At 32.6% G+C, this 20,185-nt stretch overlaps 1 protein-coding gene across 2 annotated transcripts in view; it reads right to left on the bottom strand.

The window, feature by feature from the left end:
• Nucleotides 1-852: 852 nt before the first annotated feature.
• ADAD1 (adenosine deaminase domain containing 1) overlaps nucleotides 853-20,185 on the bottom strand; it is a gene marked incomplete at both ends in the record, with an annotated part of 44,996 nt that continues 25,663 nt past the window's right edge. For both annotated transcript variants that reach the window (XM_082653266.1, XM_082653267.1), the window contains 3 exons: nucleotides 853-966; nucleotides 10,316-10,448; nucleotides 14,561-14,798. In XM_082653266.1, coding sequence (XP_082509392.1) covers nucleotides 853-966; nucleotides 10,316-10,448; nucleotides 14,561-14,798 — 485 coding nt within the window. The remainder of the gene's footprint in view (nucleotides 967-10,315; nucleotides 10,449-14,560; nucleotides 14,799-20,185) is intronic.

Here is a 20,185-nt window from a genome sequence, read left to right as displayed (position 1 = left end):
AGAGATTGAAGAGGCTAAAGTATGGAACAAACTCCCAACTTCAATAAAGATATATATCCTAACCCAAGAGTAACTAAACTTTCTCTTTCATCTAACTGTATAAACAAAGACAAATATAAAGCTAAATAATCTTTTATTGATCTATTATTAGAAGTCCCTACTAATCTAAATTATAAAGAATAACATTTGGATGAATCTTACAGAATACCTGAAAATAGGCAATCTTAAAGCATTTACATTAATCCTCTATTAATTAGAATAACTAATGTATCAAATTATTCCCTAACATGGTTAACATTTTTCTGCATTTACATGTTCAGTTTGCATTCAAGAGCTTCTCTGACATGAGAAATGATGTTTTAGTTACTGTTTCTTACTATGGTTATTGGCAAATATTAGACATTCAAATGTCTGTTGATTTAATCAACAAATGAGTAAGAATTATTATTTATATTCTTGAATTCCAATTTTTAATTAAGAAAAAATGAGTGAGATATCAGGACACAATGCTGAATATCTCTGCTGAACAAATAACTTTAAAGCAAAAACTTAAAAGAAAATGAATATTCTTTTAAATTACAAAAGGGTAATGGCTTTATAATGTCTATAAAAATAAATACAAAATAGCTATATAATGAAGCAGGTAATTATTTTTTCAAAAACTAAAAAACATTTAAAACCCTAATGTTTCAACATAAATTGACACGAATATTTACAAAATTTCAGCAATCTCTGAACACTGCTGTTGCATGACTCTGATTTTAAAAGCTGAAAACCACCAACATTTAAAAAAAAATTTTAGTAGTCAAAACACATGAAAAAAAACGATTTTTAACATGACAATGGATTAATTCACATACTAAATTGCTCTATACAGGGAGATTTCACAATCCAGGAGCCATAGCCATGCTGCTGTAAGTAGGATTTCAACAAAGTTTTAGCTTCTTGATAGGATCCAGACATATGCTACAGAAAGAAAAAAATATTGAATTATAGAATATAGGCAGAATTAGGCTTATGAAAAGTAAGTAGCCCTAATCTTCTTTCTTTAGTTTGACATTTTAAAAATTAAGAAAAATCTTTTTAATTTCCCATTTTCCTCAGTATTGTTTTTGAAACTAAAAATTTTCCTTCCGAACACTCCTAGAAGACAATTTTTCTTAATTTTTAATTAGAAGAGTAATCATACTCATTACAGAAAACTTGAAAATAGAGAAAACAGAAGTAAATAAAAATCACCTGTGCTGGATCACATGGTAAGTATATGTTTGTCTCCATAACAAACTGCCAAACTGTCTTCCAAAGTGCTTTATACCATTTTAACATTCCAGTCAGCAGTGCGACAGGTTTCTAGTTTCTCCGCAAAAACACCCAGTGTAGTCAGTCTTTTGGATTTTAGTAGGTGTGCAGTGGTATCTCATTGTGGTTTGATTTTGCATCTCCCTAATGAGTAATCAGGCTGAGTATCTTTTATATGTGTATTAGCCATTTGTATATATTATTTGCCACTTTGAAAAACTGGGTTGTTTGCCCACTTAATAATGAGTTATAAGAGTTCTTTATCTATTCTAGATCTAAGACCTTTGTCAAGTGTATGATTTGCAAGTATTTTCTTCCATTCTGTGGCTTGTATCTTCATTTTCTTAATCCAAGTTTTAAATTCTGGAGTCCATCAATTTTTTCTTTTATGGATTGTGCTTTTGGTGTCATATCTAAGAAAAATTTGCCTAAGCTAGGAAGACAAATGTTTCCTCACATTTTCTTTGGAAGTTTTTATAGTTTTTACCTCTTTTAGTTCTATGATCCATTTTGAAGTTTTTGTATGACTGATATAAGTCTAAGTTAATTTTTTGGCTTGCCCACAGATACCCAACTGTTCCAGCACCATTTGTTGAAAAGATTTTTCTTTCTCCCATTAAATTACTTTGTACCTTTGTACAAAATCAATTGATCGTAAGTGTGTGGGTGTATTTCTGGTCTCTTATTCTGTTCCATTGATCTATATGTCTATCATTACATCAATACATTGTCTTGATTACTGTGGCTTTATGGTAAGTTGTTGAAACTAGGTAGGGTACTCTACCAATTTTGTTCTTTTAAAAAATTGTTTTGGTTCTTCTATGTCCTTTGGATTTTACGTAACAATTTTAGAAACAGCTTGTCAATTTCTACACAAAAGCTTACTGGGATTTTGATAGAACTTGCACTGAATCCATAGATTATTTAGGAGAGAAGTGACATTCTAAAAACACTGAGTTTTCCAATCTATTAATTGGTACATCTCTCCACTTACTTAGGTCTTTTTAAATTTCTCTCAGCAATGTTTCATCATTTTTGGTGTACAGGTCTTACCTTCTTTTATTAAATTTATTCCTAAGTTTATTTTTATGCTCCTGTGGATGAAATTTTTTTCTCAAGTGTAATTCTGGGGTGTTCAGTCCTAGTATATAAATATACAATTTATTTTTCTATATTGTTCTTACACTGTGTGCTAAATTCACATATAATACAGTTGTTTTTGGTAGATTCCAGAGGATATTTTACATACAATATCATTTAGAAATAAGGACAGTTTTTCTACTTCCTTTCCAGTCTGGATGCCTTTTATTCCTTTTCCTTGCCTTGCTGCTCTACCTAGGACCTACAGATCATGCTGACTAGAAGTGGTGAGAGCAATCTTTGGGGGAAGGGGAAACAGTATTCAGCTTTTCAGCATTGTCAGGTAAACTGTAGTTTTTCAGTGATGCCCTTTACCTGGTTGAGGAAGTTCACTTCTATTTCTTATTTATTCAGTGTTTTTATTGTGAATAGGTGTTGGATTTTGTCAAATGCATTATGTACATCTACTGAGATAAGTATGTGGGTTTTGAACTTGAATATATTCACATAATACATCAAATGATTTTCTGATGTTAAATCACCCTTGCATCCTGGAATAAACCTCCTTGGTCATGGTGTATAATCCTTTTTATATGTTGCTGGATTTGGTTTGTAAATATCTTATGAATAATTTTTGCATTTATGTTCCTAAGAGAGACTGATTTGTAGTTTTCACTTCCTGTGATGTTTCTGACCACTTTTGGTATCAGGGTTATTATACTGGCCTCATAAAATGAGTTGGGAAGCATTCTCTCCTCCTTTATTTTATTAAACAGTTTTTGTAGGATTTATGTTAATTTTTGCTGTTATGTTTGGTAGAATTCACCAGCGAACCCATAACTGCACTTGTGCTTTTCTTTAAGAATTTTAACTAATAATTCAATTTTTTTTTTACTTTAGTTCAATTCAGATGTTCTGTTTAGTCAAGTTTTGTAATTTGTCTTTCTAGGAATGCATCCATTTCATTTAACTTGTCTAATTTGTTGACAAAAGGTTGTTTATAGTATTTCCTTATAATTATTTTAGCTCTTTGGAGTCTTCAGTGATGACTCTTCTTTCATCAAGATTTTGATCACTTGCGTTGTCTCTTATTTCTCAGTTATTTCTTAGTTCTTTAGTCTAGCTAAAGTATTATGAATTTTTTTGATTTTTTTTCAATGAACCAGCTTTTGATTTCATTGATTTTTCTATTGATTTTCCTGTCTTTTATCTCATTAATTTCCAACCCATCCTATATTATTCTCTCATTTTTTGTTTTAAATTTGCTCTTCTAACTTCTTGAGGTGGAAGGTTAAATAACTGATTTTATGGTTCTCTTCCTTTCTAATATAAGCATTTAAAGCTATGCATTTCTAAGCACTTCTTTGATTATATTCTCTAAATTTTAATATGCTGTATTTTCATTTTCATTCAATTTGAGATATTTCTTAATTTCCTTTGTATTTCTTCTTTGACTTGTGGATTAGAAGTTGTTTAATTTCCAAATGTATAATTATTTCTAGATTTCATTCTGTTGTTTTCTAATTTAATTCCATAGTAGTTAGAACATACTTTGTATGATTTTAATCCTTTAAACTTATTGAGACTTGCTTTATGGCCTATATGGCCTATAGTGGAGAATGCCTCATGTGTATTTGAAAAGAATGTATATTCTGCTGTTGTGTATAGTGTTTAGTCTGGTTGGTTTGTAGTGTTATTCAAGCCTTCTATATTCTTACTGATTTTCTGTCTAGTTGAACTATCAATTACTGAGGGAGGAACATTAAAACCTCCAACTATAATTGTAGAATTCTCCATTTCACCTTTAAATGCTGTCATTTTTTGCTTATGTATTTTGGGGTTCTGCTGTTATACCCATATACTTATATAATTGTTGTATGTTCCTAATGTATTAACCGTTTACCACTATAACACGTTACCCTTTGTCTCCAGTAATATTGCTCATCTTGATGTGTACTTGTTTGATTTTAATGTAAACACTCCAGCTCTCTTACTGCTATTGTTTGCCTGGTATGTCTTTTTTTCATCCTTTTACTTTCAATCTATTTGTGTCTTTGAATTTAATGTGTCTCTTACAGATAGTATACAGTTGGATCTTGCTTTTTAGCCCAATCTGAAAAATCTCTGTCTTTTTTCTGGAGCATTTAGAATATTCAAATTTAATGTAATTATTGATATAGTGGATTTATGTCTGCCATTTCACTTTATTTTCCAAGTCCTGTGTCCTTTATTTCTCTGCTTGTTTATTGCCTTCTAGTCCTTTTAAAAATGCATTCTTAGTACACCATTTTAATTCCTCTGTTGATGCTTTAGCTGTAGTTTTCCAGCTGTTCTCTTCATGGCTACTTTAGGAATTACAATATGCCTCCTTCTCTTACCATAGTCTGCTTCAGATTCATACTGACTTAATCCTGCTAATATATAGCAACTTTGTTCCAATATTGATCCATTTCTTTCTCTGTCCTTTATTATTGCCATTTATACTCCACTTACATACATTATAAAATTCAATAATACAGTGCTAAAATAATTTTAAACAACTTTGGTTTTTTAAAGAAAATAAGAAAAAAATATACACATCTTTTATATCTACCCACATAATTACTGTTTATAGTATTCTTTATTCCTTCCTGTAGACTTGTTATCATCTGGTATAATTTCTTCTAAGCCTCAAGGACTTCCTTTGGAATTCCTTCTAGAGAAGTTCTGCTAACAACAAATTTTCTTAATTTTTGTCTACCTGGCAATGTTTTTATTTTGCTTTTGTTTTTAAAGGAATCCTGACCCATTAGCAGTCACTCCTCATTCTCTCCTCCCCACAGCCCCTGGAAATCAGTAATCTACTTTCTGTTTCTATGAATTTGCCTATTATAGACATTTCATATAAATGGAATCATACATGCAACCTTTTGTGGCTGGCTTTTTTCACTTAACATTTTCAAGGCTGACCCACACTGTAGAATGTATCAGTACTTCAGAGTTCCTTTTATGGATGAATGGTAGTCCATAGTATGGACATGCCACATTTTGTTTATCCATTCATCCGTGGATGAACATTTGGATTGTTTCTACCTTTTCTGTATTATGAATACTGTTACAGACATTTATGTATAAGTTTTGGTGTGGATAAGTGTTTTCAATTCTTTTATGCATATACCTAGGAGTGAAATTCCTGGGTTACATGATAACTCATATTTAACTTTTTGAGGAACTGTTAAATTGTTTTCCAAAGTAGATGTACCATTTTATATTCCTATCAGCAATGCATGATAGTTCCAATTTTTTCACATTCTTGACACTTGTTAATGTCACTCTTTATTACAGCTATGTCCTAATGTGTGTAAAGCAGTATATCACTGTGGTCTTCATTCGCATTTTCCTAATGACTATGTTGAACATCATATGCTTATTGGCCATTTTAAAATTTTCTTTGTAGAAATGTCTGTTCAAATCCTTTGCTCATTCAAAAAATTTGGTCATCTGTCTTTTTATTATTGAGTTGCAAAAGTTTTTTGTGTATTCTGGATACAAGTCCCTTATTAAATATATGATTTGCAAATTTCCTAATGATAATTTTTGAAATGCAAAAGTTTTACTTTTAATGAAGTTTAAAATACTATTTTTTTTCTCTTTTGGATTGTGTTTTTGTTATCAGATCTAAGAACCCTTTTTTCTTACTTAGGAATACAAATATTTTCTCCTATGTTTTTCTCTGAGTTTTATAGTTTTAGCTCTTATGTAGGTCTATCCATTTTGAGTTCATTTTTGTATATAGTATGAGGTAGAAGTCCAAGTTCATTCTCTTCCATGGGGATATTCAGTTATCCTAGGACTACTTACTGAAAAGACTATTTTTTCCCACTGAATGATCTTGGCACTCTTGTTAAAAATCACTTGACCATAATAATTGCCAGGGTTTATTTCTGGAATGTCAATTATATTCCATTGATCTATATGTTTATACTAATACCAGTATTATACTATCTTGATTATTATGGCTTTGTAGTATGCTTTGAAATCAAGAAGTGTGAATCCTCCAACTTTGTTCTTTTCCAAGATTGCTTTGGCTCTTCTGGGTTTGCTTCCATTACTGCTAATGAGAAATCAGCCTTAAATGTATTGGTCTATGGTTGATAACTATTTTCTCTCTTGCTGCTTTCAAGATTTTCTCTTTGTCTCGGTCTTAAGCAGTTTGACTATGATGTATCTAGGTATGAATCTTTATATCTTTCTTTCTTGGGGTTTCTTGAGCTTCTTGGATCTGTTAATATTCTTCCTCAAATATGGGGTTATTTTTAGTAATTTCTTCAAGTGTTTTTCCTGATCCCTTTTCTCTCTCCTTTTCTTCTAGGACTCCTAGCATTGGGTTGTTCAAAAGGTTCATTTGGTTTTTTTCCGTAAGATGGCTCTAGTATCACTTAGTTGTCTTCAACTTCATTCAAAACAATTTTGTTAGATTGTATGTGACAGCTGTCATATCATCATGCATTTAAAAAAAGACTTATCAAAATTGGTGAATTTTTGTGTAGCCATTTTAATACTGAAGATGGAAGAAAAAAGCAACATTTTCAGCATATTATGCTTTATTATTTCAAGAAAGGTAAAACGCAGCTGAAATGCACAAAAAGATTTGTGCAGTGTACGGAGAAGGTCCTGTGACTGATCAAACGTGTCAAAAGTGGTTTTTGAAGTGTGGTGCTGGAGATTTCTCGCTGGAGGATGCTCCACGGTCAGGTAGTCCAGTTGAAGTTGACAGCAATCAAATCAAGACATTCACTGAGAACAATCAAAGTTATACCATGTGGGAGACAGCCAACATACTCAAAATATCCAAATCAAGTGCTGAAAATCATTTGCACCAGCTTGGTTATGTTAATCACTTTGATATTTGGGATCCACATAAGTTAAGCCAAAAAAAACCTTCTTGACTGTATTTCCACATGCGATTCTCTATTTAAATGTAATGAAAATATTCCGTTTTTAAAACAAATTGTGATGGGCAATGAAAAGTGGATACTGTACAATAATGTGGAACGGAAGAGATCATGGGGCAAGTGAAATGAACCACCACCAGCCACACCAAACGCTGGTCTTCATCCAAAGAAGTTGATGTTGTGTATATGCTGGGATTGGAAGGGAGTCCTCCATTATGAGCTCCTTTCAGAAAACCAAATGATTAATTCCAACAAGTACTGCTCCCAATTAGACCAACTGAAAGCGGCACTAGATGAAAAGCATCCAGAATTAGGCAACAGAAAATGCATAATCTTCCATCAGGATAACGCAAGACAGCATGTTTCTTTGATGACCAGGCAAAAGCTGTTACACCTTGGCTGGGAAGTTCTGATTCATCTGCTATATTTACCAGACATTGTACCTTTGGATTTTCATTTATTTCGCTCTTTACAAAATTCTCTTAATGGAAAAAATTTCAATTCCCTGGAAGACTGTAAAAGGTACACAGAGCAGTTCTCTACTCGAAAAGAAAGTTTTGGGAAGATGGAATTATGAAGTTGCCCGAAAAATGGCAGAAGGTAGTGGAACAAAAGGGTGAATATGTTGTTCAATCAAGTTCTTGGTGAAAATGAAAAATGTGTCTTTTATTTTTACTTAAAAAACGGAGGCAACCCAACATAAGTTGGTACACTTAATACTGTTCCACAAATCTTTGAAGTTCTGTTCATTTTTCTTTAACCTGTTTCATTCTGTCCTTTAAAATAATTTCTTTTGATCTATCTTCAAAGTCCACTGATATTTTTCCTGCAATCTCAAATGTACTGTTGGACCCATCTAGAGAATTATATTCATTTCAGTTATTATATATTGTTTCAATCCTAGAATATTCATTTGGGGTTTTTCTTTTTGTAGTTTCTATTTCTCTACTGAGATTACCTACTTACTGAAACATTGTTGTATTTTCCTTTAATTACTTGAACATATTTATAATAGCTGCTTTGAAACCTTTGCTATATTCAATATTGGGATCCACTCAGAACCAGTTTCTATTGAATGTTATTTTTCCTGAGTATAGGTTTTACTTTCCTGTTTTTTACATATCCCATAATTTTTGGTGGAAACAGACTTTTTAGATAATATATTGTAGCAACTCTGGATTCTGTTTTATTTTTTTTAAGTTTGCTGCAATTGTGAGATCTGTTTTCCCCATGGTGTGTACTGTCTCTTTCCAGTTTTGTTATGTTTTAGCCTGGCTTCCTAGGGGTTACCCTGTATCTGCAAAGCTTAGTGATAAACAAATAGCTTAGTGATAAGGAAAAGATTTCAGCAGACATTATGCTCAAACACCTTAAACCTAAAAGGCTTCTACCTTTTTCTGATCAATTCATTTGGGGAGGGGTGGGTGGTACAGTGTATTTAATGTTGCAGGCAGTTCTATTTCACACTTTCACTCTTTACTAGGTTCTCTTGAGTCTGCATTGCACATGAGTGTAATTTCTCAGTCAGCCAAGGATATATAGAGAATTTCTCTCAACCCTTCCATGGCTCTTTCACTTCCAAGATCTACCTGTTAAGTTACTAACTGGTATACCACTTGCCCCAAGGACTGCAACCTTGGGCCAGCGAAGTTACTGATTTTCTCCATTATTTTCCTCTACCAGGTTTGGCACATTTAGTTGAAAAAGTCACAAATTTTCACCCTCTGCCACAAATCAAGTTCATCCCCTCTAGCAGAAAATCTACTACTTTTGGTGGCATTCTCAATCTGATAAAACTACAGTTCTTGCCGTTCAGACTAGCAGAGAGGAAGGAGAGAGAACAGGAACAGCTTTGGGCAAAGGTGCCACAAATTCCTGCTGTTCTTACCCAAAGTTCTAAGAGTTTTACAAGAGTATACACTTTTCATTGTGTTTTCTGCCTTTAGTTAATTTCCAGAGTTGTGAGAAGGGGTTTTTTCCCCTGATAATTTTGTCCAGTTTTATATTTTTTTACAGAGATGACTTGCAACCTCTTTATGCCCAAACCCGAAATTGTCTAGGTAAGCTTTTATACTTAAAAATGTTTGTATATACAAACAAACCTACAGTTAATATTAATTGCTTTACAGGATGGAATTATACAGTTTGAGTATTAAGATATTGGTGAAATTAAGAGACTTTCACATAATACTATATTACTGAAACTGAAATTAGGTTATTAAAAACAATTTGTATTTAATAATTTGATAACATGGATATAACATATTATGAAATGGCTCAGGTCTTAGTATGTTGAATGAAAAAATCAGATTAACAAGCATATATAATATAAGCTTAATATTTTAAAATATATGCATACACAAAAATATAAATACATGATAAGAAATTGAAATAACATGCTTACATTACAAGATTAGAGTATTATATTTGAGTAGTAGGTGGATTTACAAGTAATATTTTCCTTCTGTACTTAAAAAGAAAATTCCAAATTCTCTACTCAACATAAATTATGTTCGTAATACTAAAAAAAAGAATATATATATTTAAAGATAGAAAAAGACTACCTACATCACTTAAGCCCAAATCACAAACTCAAATTAAAGGTGTTTCACAATTTTAAGATAGGCAAATTAATTTATATGAATATACTAATATATCATTTTAGAATACTTAAATACTATCGTTAACATAGCTAATATCATATACATAAGAAATTTTATTACCATTTTGTTCCTCTGGGTATGACAGTAGGTTTTGATCAATATTGTCAAAGTAGGTACACACCATACTGAGGTAGCTACTTTCAGGGGCAACACTTATTTACATATCCAATTTCCAGCATGTTCACTTAAAAATTAATTTTACCACTACATGGTAATCTCTTATTTTCAGGAACTATTTACTCAACTTTTGCTATGTATCATCATCATTATAAAATTACCACATTATTATTGTCTTAAATTTTTATTTCGGTGATTAGCTTCATTCCTTTTAAGACTTACCTTAGCTGCATGATATGTACTAGCTTCAAGTAAATCTTCTTTTTCAGCTTCTTTGGCAAGCAGGTTAAATCGACTTAACATTGCAGCCTTACAAAGCCGACTTGCCATTGATACACCACTTTTAAATGGGGAACTGAAATAGAAAAGAATGAAACATTCACTAATCATTATTCAGTATTTATGTTGGCATTTGTAGGGATTAAAATCAACACAGAATCTACAAATATTTATCTCAATTATGTACAGTGCATATAGTGAAATTTTTTTACATAAAATTATTCTGAATATTTAACTTTCTGAAGCTAATTTCTTTTATGAAATTATAGTTTAAGTTATCAGAGTACTGCATTAAAAATTAAAGCAGAGGATGGATATTTGGAACATTTCTTTTGTTTGAAGCAAAATTAATCTATGGTGATCCAAATTAAAACAGTGGTTCTACCAAGGATTGACTAGAAGAGGGCAAAAATGTATTTTCTGAAATGAAGAAAATGTCCTGTATTCTGACTGGGGTAATGGTTACACAGGCATGTATATAAATAAATAAATATATAAATATATAAATATATATAAATATAAAAACTCATGAAATTGTACATTTCACTCTTTGTAAATTTTGACTCACTAAAAAAGTAAATTATACACACTCACCTCACCACCCTCCATATATATGTATGTATGCACATATAGATATGTATTTTTCTATGTTTCTAATAGAAGTGGGTCCACAGATCATGAGCTTTCTTGCTATTGTAACTCTTTCCCTTCATTATATCTTCTCATTAGTTGTTCTCCTGATAGATTACAAAAATTGCCAAAATCCTTTATTCCTTCCTGTCTCCATGCTCTTTACAATGTAACTTTTCAGATTCTCCCATCACTAACTATGGCTGATTGCTCCTCCCCATGAATTTGGGCTGGCCTTGTGACTTGTTTTGGTGAATAAAATAGACTATGTGCCAGTTCCAAGCCTGGGCCTCAAGAGGCTTTGTGTTTTCATTCTCTGGGGACCCCTTCTTCTGCCATGTGAGCCTCCTAAGACTGGTCTACTAGAAGGTGAGAGAACACATGGACCAGAGCCCAGCTGTCCCTCTAAGATCAGCCAAGATGCCCTACAGCTGACCTAGAGTGGACCCCAGACACATGGGAGAGCCCGACCAAATCTAGCTCAGTTGACCTAAGGACTTGAACAGCAATAAATGGTTGTTGTTTTAAGCCACTAAATTTTGAGATAGTTTATATGCAGTAATAGTTAACATAAATGCCTATTAATGAAATGTACTAATCTCTATATATTAATTTTCCACCATCATACCTTTTTTTGGTGGTGGATTTTTAGATGATTCTCTTGGGCTTTTCAGGTATAAAATGATACCATATGCAAAAAGTCGTAATTTTACCTCCTCCTTTCCAATATTTTATATCTCTCATTTCTTTCTTTTGTTCAAATGCATTAAATAACATGTTAAATAACAGCAATAACAGTAAACAATCATGTCTCGTTTCAGATGTTAGTAGAAATGACTCTGAGATTTCATCATTAATCATGATGGCACTTTTGGACTAATAAAGATATATTTTACCCTTAACAAAAATATCTATTCCTTTTTTATTGAGTATCTTTATCTAGAGTAGTTGTAGAGCTGTATTACATGTCTTCTTAGAATTTATAAAAATGAATATATGGTGTTTTTCCCTAGATCAATTAATATGACAAATTATATTAATACGAGTTTCTAATTTGGTATTATTTTTATTATTTTATTCTCACATTTCTAGAAAAAATTCCACTTGGTATTATTGTATAAAATATATTATTTTAAGGTTCTGCTTCCTAATATTTTATTTAGCAATTATGCTTGAATATAAAAGTGAGCTTGGTCTGTAACTTTTGTGGTAGGGGGACAGCAATCTTCTATTAGGTTTAAGTATCAATGATACACTTGCTTCATAAAAATATTTGAATGTTTTCTATCTTTTTAGATAGCACTGGAAGTTCCTGCTATTTAAAGGTTTATAAAATTAATCCAAACCACCTCAGAATGGTGTTTTCTTTGAAAAAGAGGTAGGGCGCCTTCTTGGTAACTTTCTCAAGAAAATAATGTTAGATATTTTTCCCTCTTCTGTACCAATTTTAGAAAAATATTTTCCTAGAAATATATGCATTGCACCCAGATTTTCAAATATATTTGCATGGTAGGGCAAAGAAGTTTCTTATGACTTCTTTTAATTTCCTCTGTAATTACTCCTTTATCATTAGTATATATGAGATTAGCTACTGATTTTTTTCACAGAATCAGTTTTTTTATGATCATTTCTAACTTCTTCAGTTCTCTAGATCTTTAATTTACATTTCTAGTTTTATGAACTTCTTCATTCTGTTTATTTTCATTATTTGTTGCTATAAGCATGTAAAGAATTGGCTTTTCCATTCATTTTGCTTTAGCTATATATCCTACAAGTTCTGAAATGCAATGCACTATATATCCGTGTTTTCTAAATATTCTAAATATTCTGTGATTTCATTTTATATTTCCTCTTTGAGCCAAAAGTTGGAGAACTTCTTTTTCCCAATGAAAGTGGTTTCTAAATATTCTGATTTTGTTATTTACAGTTTGATTGCATCACAATCAGAGAACACTGCCTACATCACTTTTACTTCTTAGAATTTCAGATTTTTTTTGTGGCCTAACATATGGTCAATTTTTGTTAATGTTCTGCAGGTTCTTGAAAAGCAGGTATATTTTATATTTTATGGTACAGAGTTTTAAAGAAATTAATCAAATCTACCTTATTGTTATTTAAGACTGTTATATTCTTGCTTATTGTTTTGTTTACTCAATCTACTAGGAACTGAAAGAGGTGAATTATTGCCTCAACTAATAGTGTATTCTATTTATCCTTTTATTTTCTGTAATTTCTGCTTTATGAAGGTTGATACTATGTTATTTGCTGCAGTTACTCAGAACTGTTCTTCTTCGTGGATTATATTGCTAAAGTGTCCTTTGCCTTATGTAATGCTTTGGGGATGAATAATCAGATCATATCTGCTTTCTTTGCAATCACCTGGCAAGCACTTAGCCATAATAAATGAGTTAAGCTCATTTTACATTAATTTCATCTTTGTTATACTATTATGTTTTCAGTAAACAGTTTTTTTATTATTATTTTTTGGCCTTGCCATGAGGCATATGGGGTATATTAGTTCCCTGACCAGGGATCAAACCCATGCCCCCCACATTGGAAGCATGGAGTCTTAACCACTGGAGCACCAGGAAGTCCCTCAGTAAATAGTTTTTTAATGTCTTCCACAGAAGACCTGTTTTGTTTGCATGTGTGTAGTCTGTTATTAACAGAAATACACTTCTTAATGCTGACTCAATGCATAAGTAGTATAATTCATCCTAGTTGAAATAATCAATAGTATGCTTGACTGAGTTCATACCAAGAAACATTTGTATGTGATCTTAATTTAAATCCGTCTTTCACAAAGAAAGCAAATTTAGGCACTTAAACTTTTAACATTATTCATTACCACATTATAAATGTATTTTCACACTAAAAGGAGGATTTTAGTTTTACTTGATAATCAATGACAGGGATATTACAAAGAAATGCCTAAAAGGCATAATGTATTATGGCTAAGAACAAAGGCTTTGGAAATAAAATGCCCAGATCAGAATCCTACTTGTGTCACTTAATAGTTGGGTGACTTTAAGCAAGATATTTAAACTAGCTTGAATCTCAGTTTCTTTACCTGTAAAAAAAACAATATCACCTAACCCACAAGGTTTTTATAAGAAAGCAGTATAACATAGTACAATAGTTCTCACACTCAAGTGTACATAAATAATATTTGGGAAAGTTGTCAAAAATACAGATTCCGGAGCCCTAAATCCAGACATTCAGATTCAGTAGGAAAAACTGAATTTTTAAAACAAATACATTATTTGCTAATGATCACTGGAGAAACAAAGGATCTGGAGACTGATTTTGAATGCTGGCTCTACCATTTACTATGTAACTTTGGTAAATTATATAACTTCTCCAGGCCTGTGTTCTCATAAGGAAAAAAAGTTTTTTAATTAGTACAATGCCTGCAACATAGTCACACTTGATAACTATTATTATTATTAATCACAATTTAAAAAATTGTATTCAAAAAACAAGATAGTTTTTAAAAATCGTATTAAAATGTATTGTTTTGCTTAATATGTGATTTTTGAAGAAATTAGTGACACTAACCTTTCGGTGGTCTTCCCAGTTAGGCCATCCACAATCTCCAAAGAAATGTCCCCTTGTGCCCAATTCAGACTCAGGAATTTATATTCCAAGTTTGTTTGACATGGATATGCAGAAGGTACTAAACTAATATGAGGTCTGTTGACCAAGTAAAACATTGGAAGTTTTGAAGTGAGTGCATCATCAACACGTTGCTTTATAGCAATTTCTAAGCCTCTAGTATCACTGCAATTCCCGTCACCTAGAAAGCAAAAACAAAGTAAATACTCAGAAGTTCAATAGGAAAAGACTATACTGAAAAAAAAGGATATAAATAAAAGTTTAATTGTAAATAGTTCACTTCTTTATCCTGTATCTTGCAACCTTCTCTTTCCGACTTCTACTCTCTTAGTAGCTACTTCTATACTCTTTACCAGAATCAAGACAAGGTAATAACAGTCAGAATTTCCATTCAAAAAAGAATCTTCTACAGAAAATAATGAATTGACATTCCAGTGAATAAAAGCAAAAAGCCAGACCTGACCAGAAACAAATCAGTACTTTTACAGGGTTCTGCCAGAAAGAGCTGGCTCATTCTGTCTTGATTTCTAAGATTACAGCATGAAACCAGCACATAATGTAGCAGATATATGTAGCTGAGAAATAGTTGGTTAAAGTGTGTTATTTTTCCACATCTGAGAGCCACAGCTTGCAACTGTTCCAGTACCACATGGCTTAGTTTCACAACATGAAGTACTTTAAAGAATGACCATTTCTGATTATAACTGTGGCCAATGCCAAAAGCTTTGAGTTCTCAGTTAAAATTACTGTTGAAGAAGAAAGCTCAAAAAGATGATTAGTATAAGAAAATGGGCTGCGTCAAACTTAAAATAGAAGTTAGGCAACAGTCATTCCTATTTAAAAATTAATAATTCCAAAGCAGATCTCTTTCCTCCTTAGAGGGTCTGAAGTTCTCACAACAAGAGAATCTTTATATACCACTAGACATATTTCACAGATAAAGTTTTGTTTTCACATCACTGGAACTGTTGAGATGGCTACTGGGCTTACACTCACTATGATTATTTGGGAACTAGAAAATGATGTAAAAAGAACATGAGTTGCTTCTGACACTCTTTTTCTAAGCACTCCTTTCAATGTTCCAAATCAAGAGATACTGACTAATGCAGGCTAGTTAAGTTAAAGATATACTTAGACATAGGAAAAAAGAAGAAATAAGGTCTGTAGAATAGTCATTGTATCTATAATGAACAGAAAACATGGGTTAAAAAAAAATGTTACGTATTACACACTGTACTACAGACTAAATGTGTCCCCACAAAATTCATATACTGAAACCTGATCCCCAATGTGATGGTATTTTGAGGTGAGGCCTTTGCAAGGCGATTAAGTTATGAGGGTCAGAGCTCTCATGAATGGAATTGGTGCCCTTATGATAAAAGAGACCCTAACCCCTCCCACCATAGGAGGACATACTGAGAAGACAGTCATCTATGAAGCAGAAAGCAGGTCCTCAACAGATAATGAATCTCTCAGCCCTTTGATCTTGGACTTCCCAGCCCCCAGAACCGTGAGAAATAAATGTTTATTGTTTAATCCACGCAGTCTATGGTATTTTTTTGTTTTTTGGTAGCAGCCCAAACAGACTAAGACATACTGTAATAAGATAATGACATTGGTTGTGCCTAAAACAGCAAGATAACATTTGGAAAAAGAAAAATAAAAACCTACCAGTAACTCCACGTTAAGATTCTCTAAACATCAAATTGTTTCACCTAGATGTTTTAACGTTGTGGTATAAAATTTAATAGAAAAAATCAAGTATATTAATATTTTATTAGAAATTTTACTTTCTCCATTTATATATGTATGCTTTAATTATTAGCTATACCTGAGGTATGATTTTAATTATATCTTGAGGCTAAATCTTGTTCCCGGGAAAATATATCTCTAAAATTATATCACATAATTTCGATTTGATTCATCTAAAATGATTTGAAATAATAACGTAAAACTCAAAGATTAAAGGCAAAGGTTAAATCTTAGCAAAGACTATAGCAAACCTGACCTGAGAACTTTTCTGCATGAAAAGGTCTCAGATGGGATTGATATATATACACTAAATATGTATAAAATGGATAACTAATAAGAACCTGCTGTATAAAAAAATAAATAAAATTAAATTAGAAAAAAAGTTCTCAGGACCTTAGTCTACCATAAGTTAATATAAGTGAACAGAAACAGCTGCTGAAACAGGTAATGAAGGCATACCTCAATTTATTGCACTTTGCTATACTGCACTTTGCAGATATTATGATTTTTACAAATTGAAGGTTTCTGGCAACCTTGTGTTGTCAGATGATGTTTAGCCTTTTTCAGCAATAAAGTACTTTTAAATTAAGGTAAGTTCGTTGCTTTGTTTTAGACATAACGCTGTTGCACACTTAACAGACTATAGTATAGTGTAAACATAACTTTTATGTGCACTGGGAAACCAAAAACTTCGTGTGACTCACTTTATTGTGATATTGACTTTATTATGGTGGTCTGGAACTGAACCCACAATATCTTTGAGGTGTGCCCATACAAACTGAAGCTGCATTAATAAAAATACAGTGTCTAAGTCAAGAATTCAGCATTATTATAGAACTATGCACTGCTCATATCATATCTGAAACATCATATTTAGTCTGAGGCATTACATTTTAATACCGCCACCCACAAATTACAGAACATCTGGAGAAAACAAATCATGCTCCTGTGAAACACAAATGATGTCTAAATAGGAGAAGACATGAAGGCAGAAGCATCTTATCTTTGTATTCCTAATTCTCATTCTATATTTTATGTGAATGGTGCCCCTGAGAGTTATTTAACAGTGCACAGCACCTAGCATATAGTAGGTGGCTCAATAAACACCTGATGAAAAAGGAACATAAAAGATTAGATTATCAGAGAGCAGTAATCATCAATTCTGGATACACATTAGAATCAGTAAGGATGGGGATATTAATACTAATACCATTCCCATATTATTTTAAAAGCTATCCAGGTGAACCTGAAGTGCAACAAGAGTAAAGAATAATAGTTAAAATTTATTTTTCAAGTGTTCCAGGCAAAAGAATTGGTATTAAGAAGAAAAATAAAAGCATTTTAAAAAATAAAACATGCTGACTCAAAGCATTTATCCATGAAACATTTATTGACCTCCTGGTACAAACCAGACCAAGATGAGTGTCGTAAAGCACCTGCCTTTCAAGAGTGTCAAGTTTAGCAGACACAATAGTGGGATTCTAGTCACTGGCTAGGCTCAGACAAAGCTGTCAGAGCTCAATTTAATACAAAAGGCAGAAGCATGAAAAGTTATGAAAACTGAGTATGAGTCCAGGCTCTGCCAGCAGGCAAACTGAATGATTTTGGGCACGTATTTTTATTAACATTCTAAACCTCTTACTACTGACCTGAAAACAAAAAAAAGAAAGAAATGAACAACAGAATCTCTAAGGTTATCACATGCTTCTTAAAAGTTCATGAACTATGTTGAAAATAGATTCCTTCACTAAGAGGGAATCAGAATTTAGTATTCCCTATAACGGAATTGTACAATTCAAATTAGCGTATTGAAAAGGACTCCTGAATGGAAACACCTCTGGATAAACATTCTTGAGGTATTTATTCAGAAAACTTTATATTAACAGCATAACAAATTTGCAAATACACCTTAAAAGGCTTGAAAACGAATATAAATCCAGCTCTTTTAATAGCTAAGCAAAATGAATTTTTTTTCCAATTACTCTGGATTATTTTCTATACAAATAATAGTGCCTTTTTATAGTGCAAGCTTAAGACATTTTTCTTAAAAAAGAAAGACTATCACCATAAAATGACAACATGATAAATCTGAGAACATCTACAGTATAAAATTAGTTTCCAAAAACTTCCCGTTGTGGAGCACAGGCTCTGGATGCGCAGGCTCAGCGGCCATGGCTCACGGGCCCAGCAGCTCCGCGGCATGTGGGATCTTCGCAGACCAGGGCACGAACCCGTGTCCCCTGCATCGGCAGGCTGACTCTCAACCACTGCGCCACCAGGGAAGCCCTCCAAAAAGTTTTTGAAAAGTTAAATGAAGTCTTATAATAATTTCTCCATTTTTAATTGATCTATTAAAATATCTTAGGTTTTTCAAGCATCAAAATAAAGAATTGCAAAAGATTTCATAAGACTTAAGAGAAAAGGGGACAAGGTCATTATCATCAAATAATTAGATTTAATCTGCATTGTCATTTAGTTCAGAATTAAAGGGAAACAAATTTCAATTCTAAACAGTAATTTTTAAAAACAATTGGAGCTATCAATTAATGGAATAGATTGTCTTTAAATCTTATACTCCACATTACTGGATCCTTTTAAGGTAGGGTTAGATGATCCTCTATCAGAGATGGCATAAAAAGAGTTTGTGAAGACATACAGATGGCCAAGAGGCACATGAAAAGATGTTCAACATCGCTAATTACTAGAGAAATGCAAACCAAAACTACAATGAGATATCACCTCACACCAGTCAAAATGGCTATCATAAAAAAATCCACAAACAATAAATGCTGGAGAGGGTGTGGAGAGAAGGGAACCCTCCTACACTGTTGGTGGGAATGTAAATTGGTACAGCCACTACGGAGAACAGTATAGAAGTTCCTTAAAAAACTAAAAATAGGGACTTCCCTAGTGGTCCAGTGGCTGAGATTCTGCACTCCCAATGCAGGGGGCCCAGGTTTGATCCCTGGTCAGGGAACTAGATCCCGCATGCTGCAACTAAGACCCGACACAGCTAATAAATAAATAAATAATTTTAAAAAACAAAACTAAACTAAACTAAAAATAGAGCTACCATATGATCCGTAATCCCACTCCTGGGCATATATCTGGAGAAGAACATGGTCTGAAAGGATACATGCACCCCAATGTTCACTGCAGCACTGTTTACAATAGCCAAGACATGGAAGCAACCTAAATGTCCATGGACAGAGGAATGGAAAAAGAAGATGTCGTACATACATACGATGGAATATTACTCAGCCATTAAAAAGAATGAAATAATGCCATTTGCAGCAACATGGACAGACCTAGAGATTGTCATACTGAGTGAAGTAAGTTTGACAGAGAAAGAGAAATATCACATTATATCACTTATATGCGAAATCTGAAAAGGAATGATACAAATGAACTTATTTACAAAACAGAAACAGACTCACAGACTTAGAGAACAAACTTATGATTACCAGGGGGGAAGGGTGGGGTAAAGGGATAGTTAGGGAGTTTGGGATTGACATGTACACACTGCTGTATTTAAAATGGATAACCAACAAGGACCTACTGTATAGCAAAGGGGACTCTGCTCAATATTATGTAACAACCTAAACAGGAAAATGTGTAACTGAATCACTTTGCTGTACAATGGAAACTATCACAACATTGTTAATCCACTACACTCCAATGTGAAATAAAAAGTAAGAGTTTGTATAATAAGTGAGAAGCTGTACTACACGACTAGTTCAATAAACTCTTAAGATTCTTTTAGCTGTACATATTACACTTTTAAGTATACAGACACTCTGAGTACTTCTCAATGTG

Source organism: Grampus griseus (genome assembly GCF_964374135.1).
Source record: "Grampus griseus genome assembly, chromosome: 4".
NCBI lineage: Eukaryota > Metazoa > Chordata > Mammalia > Artiodactyla > Delphinidae > Grampus > Grampus griseus.
This window is presented reverse-complemented; position numbering and strand designations above follow the sequence as displayed.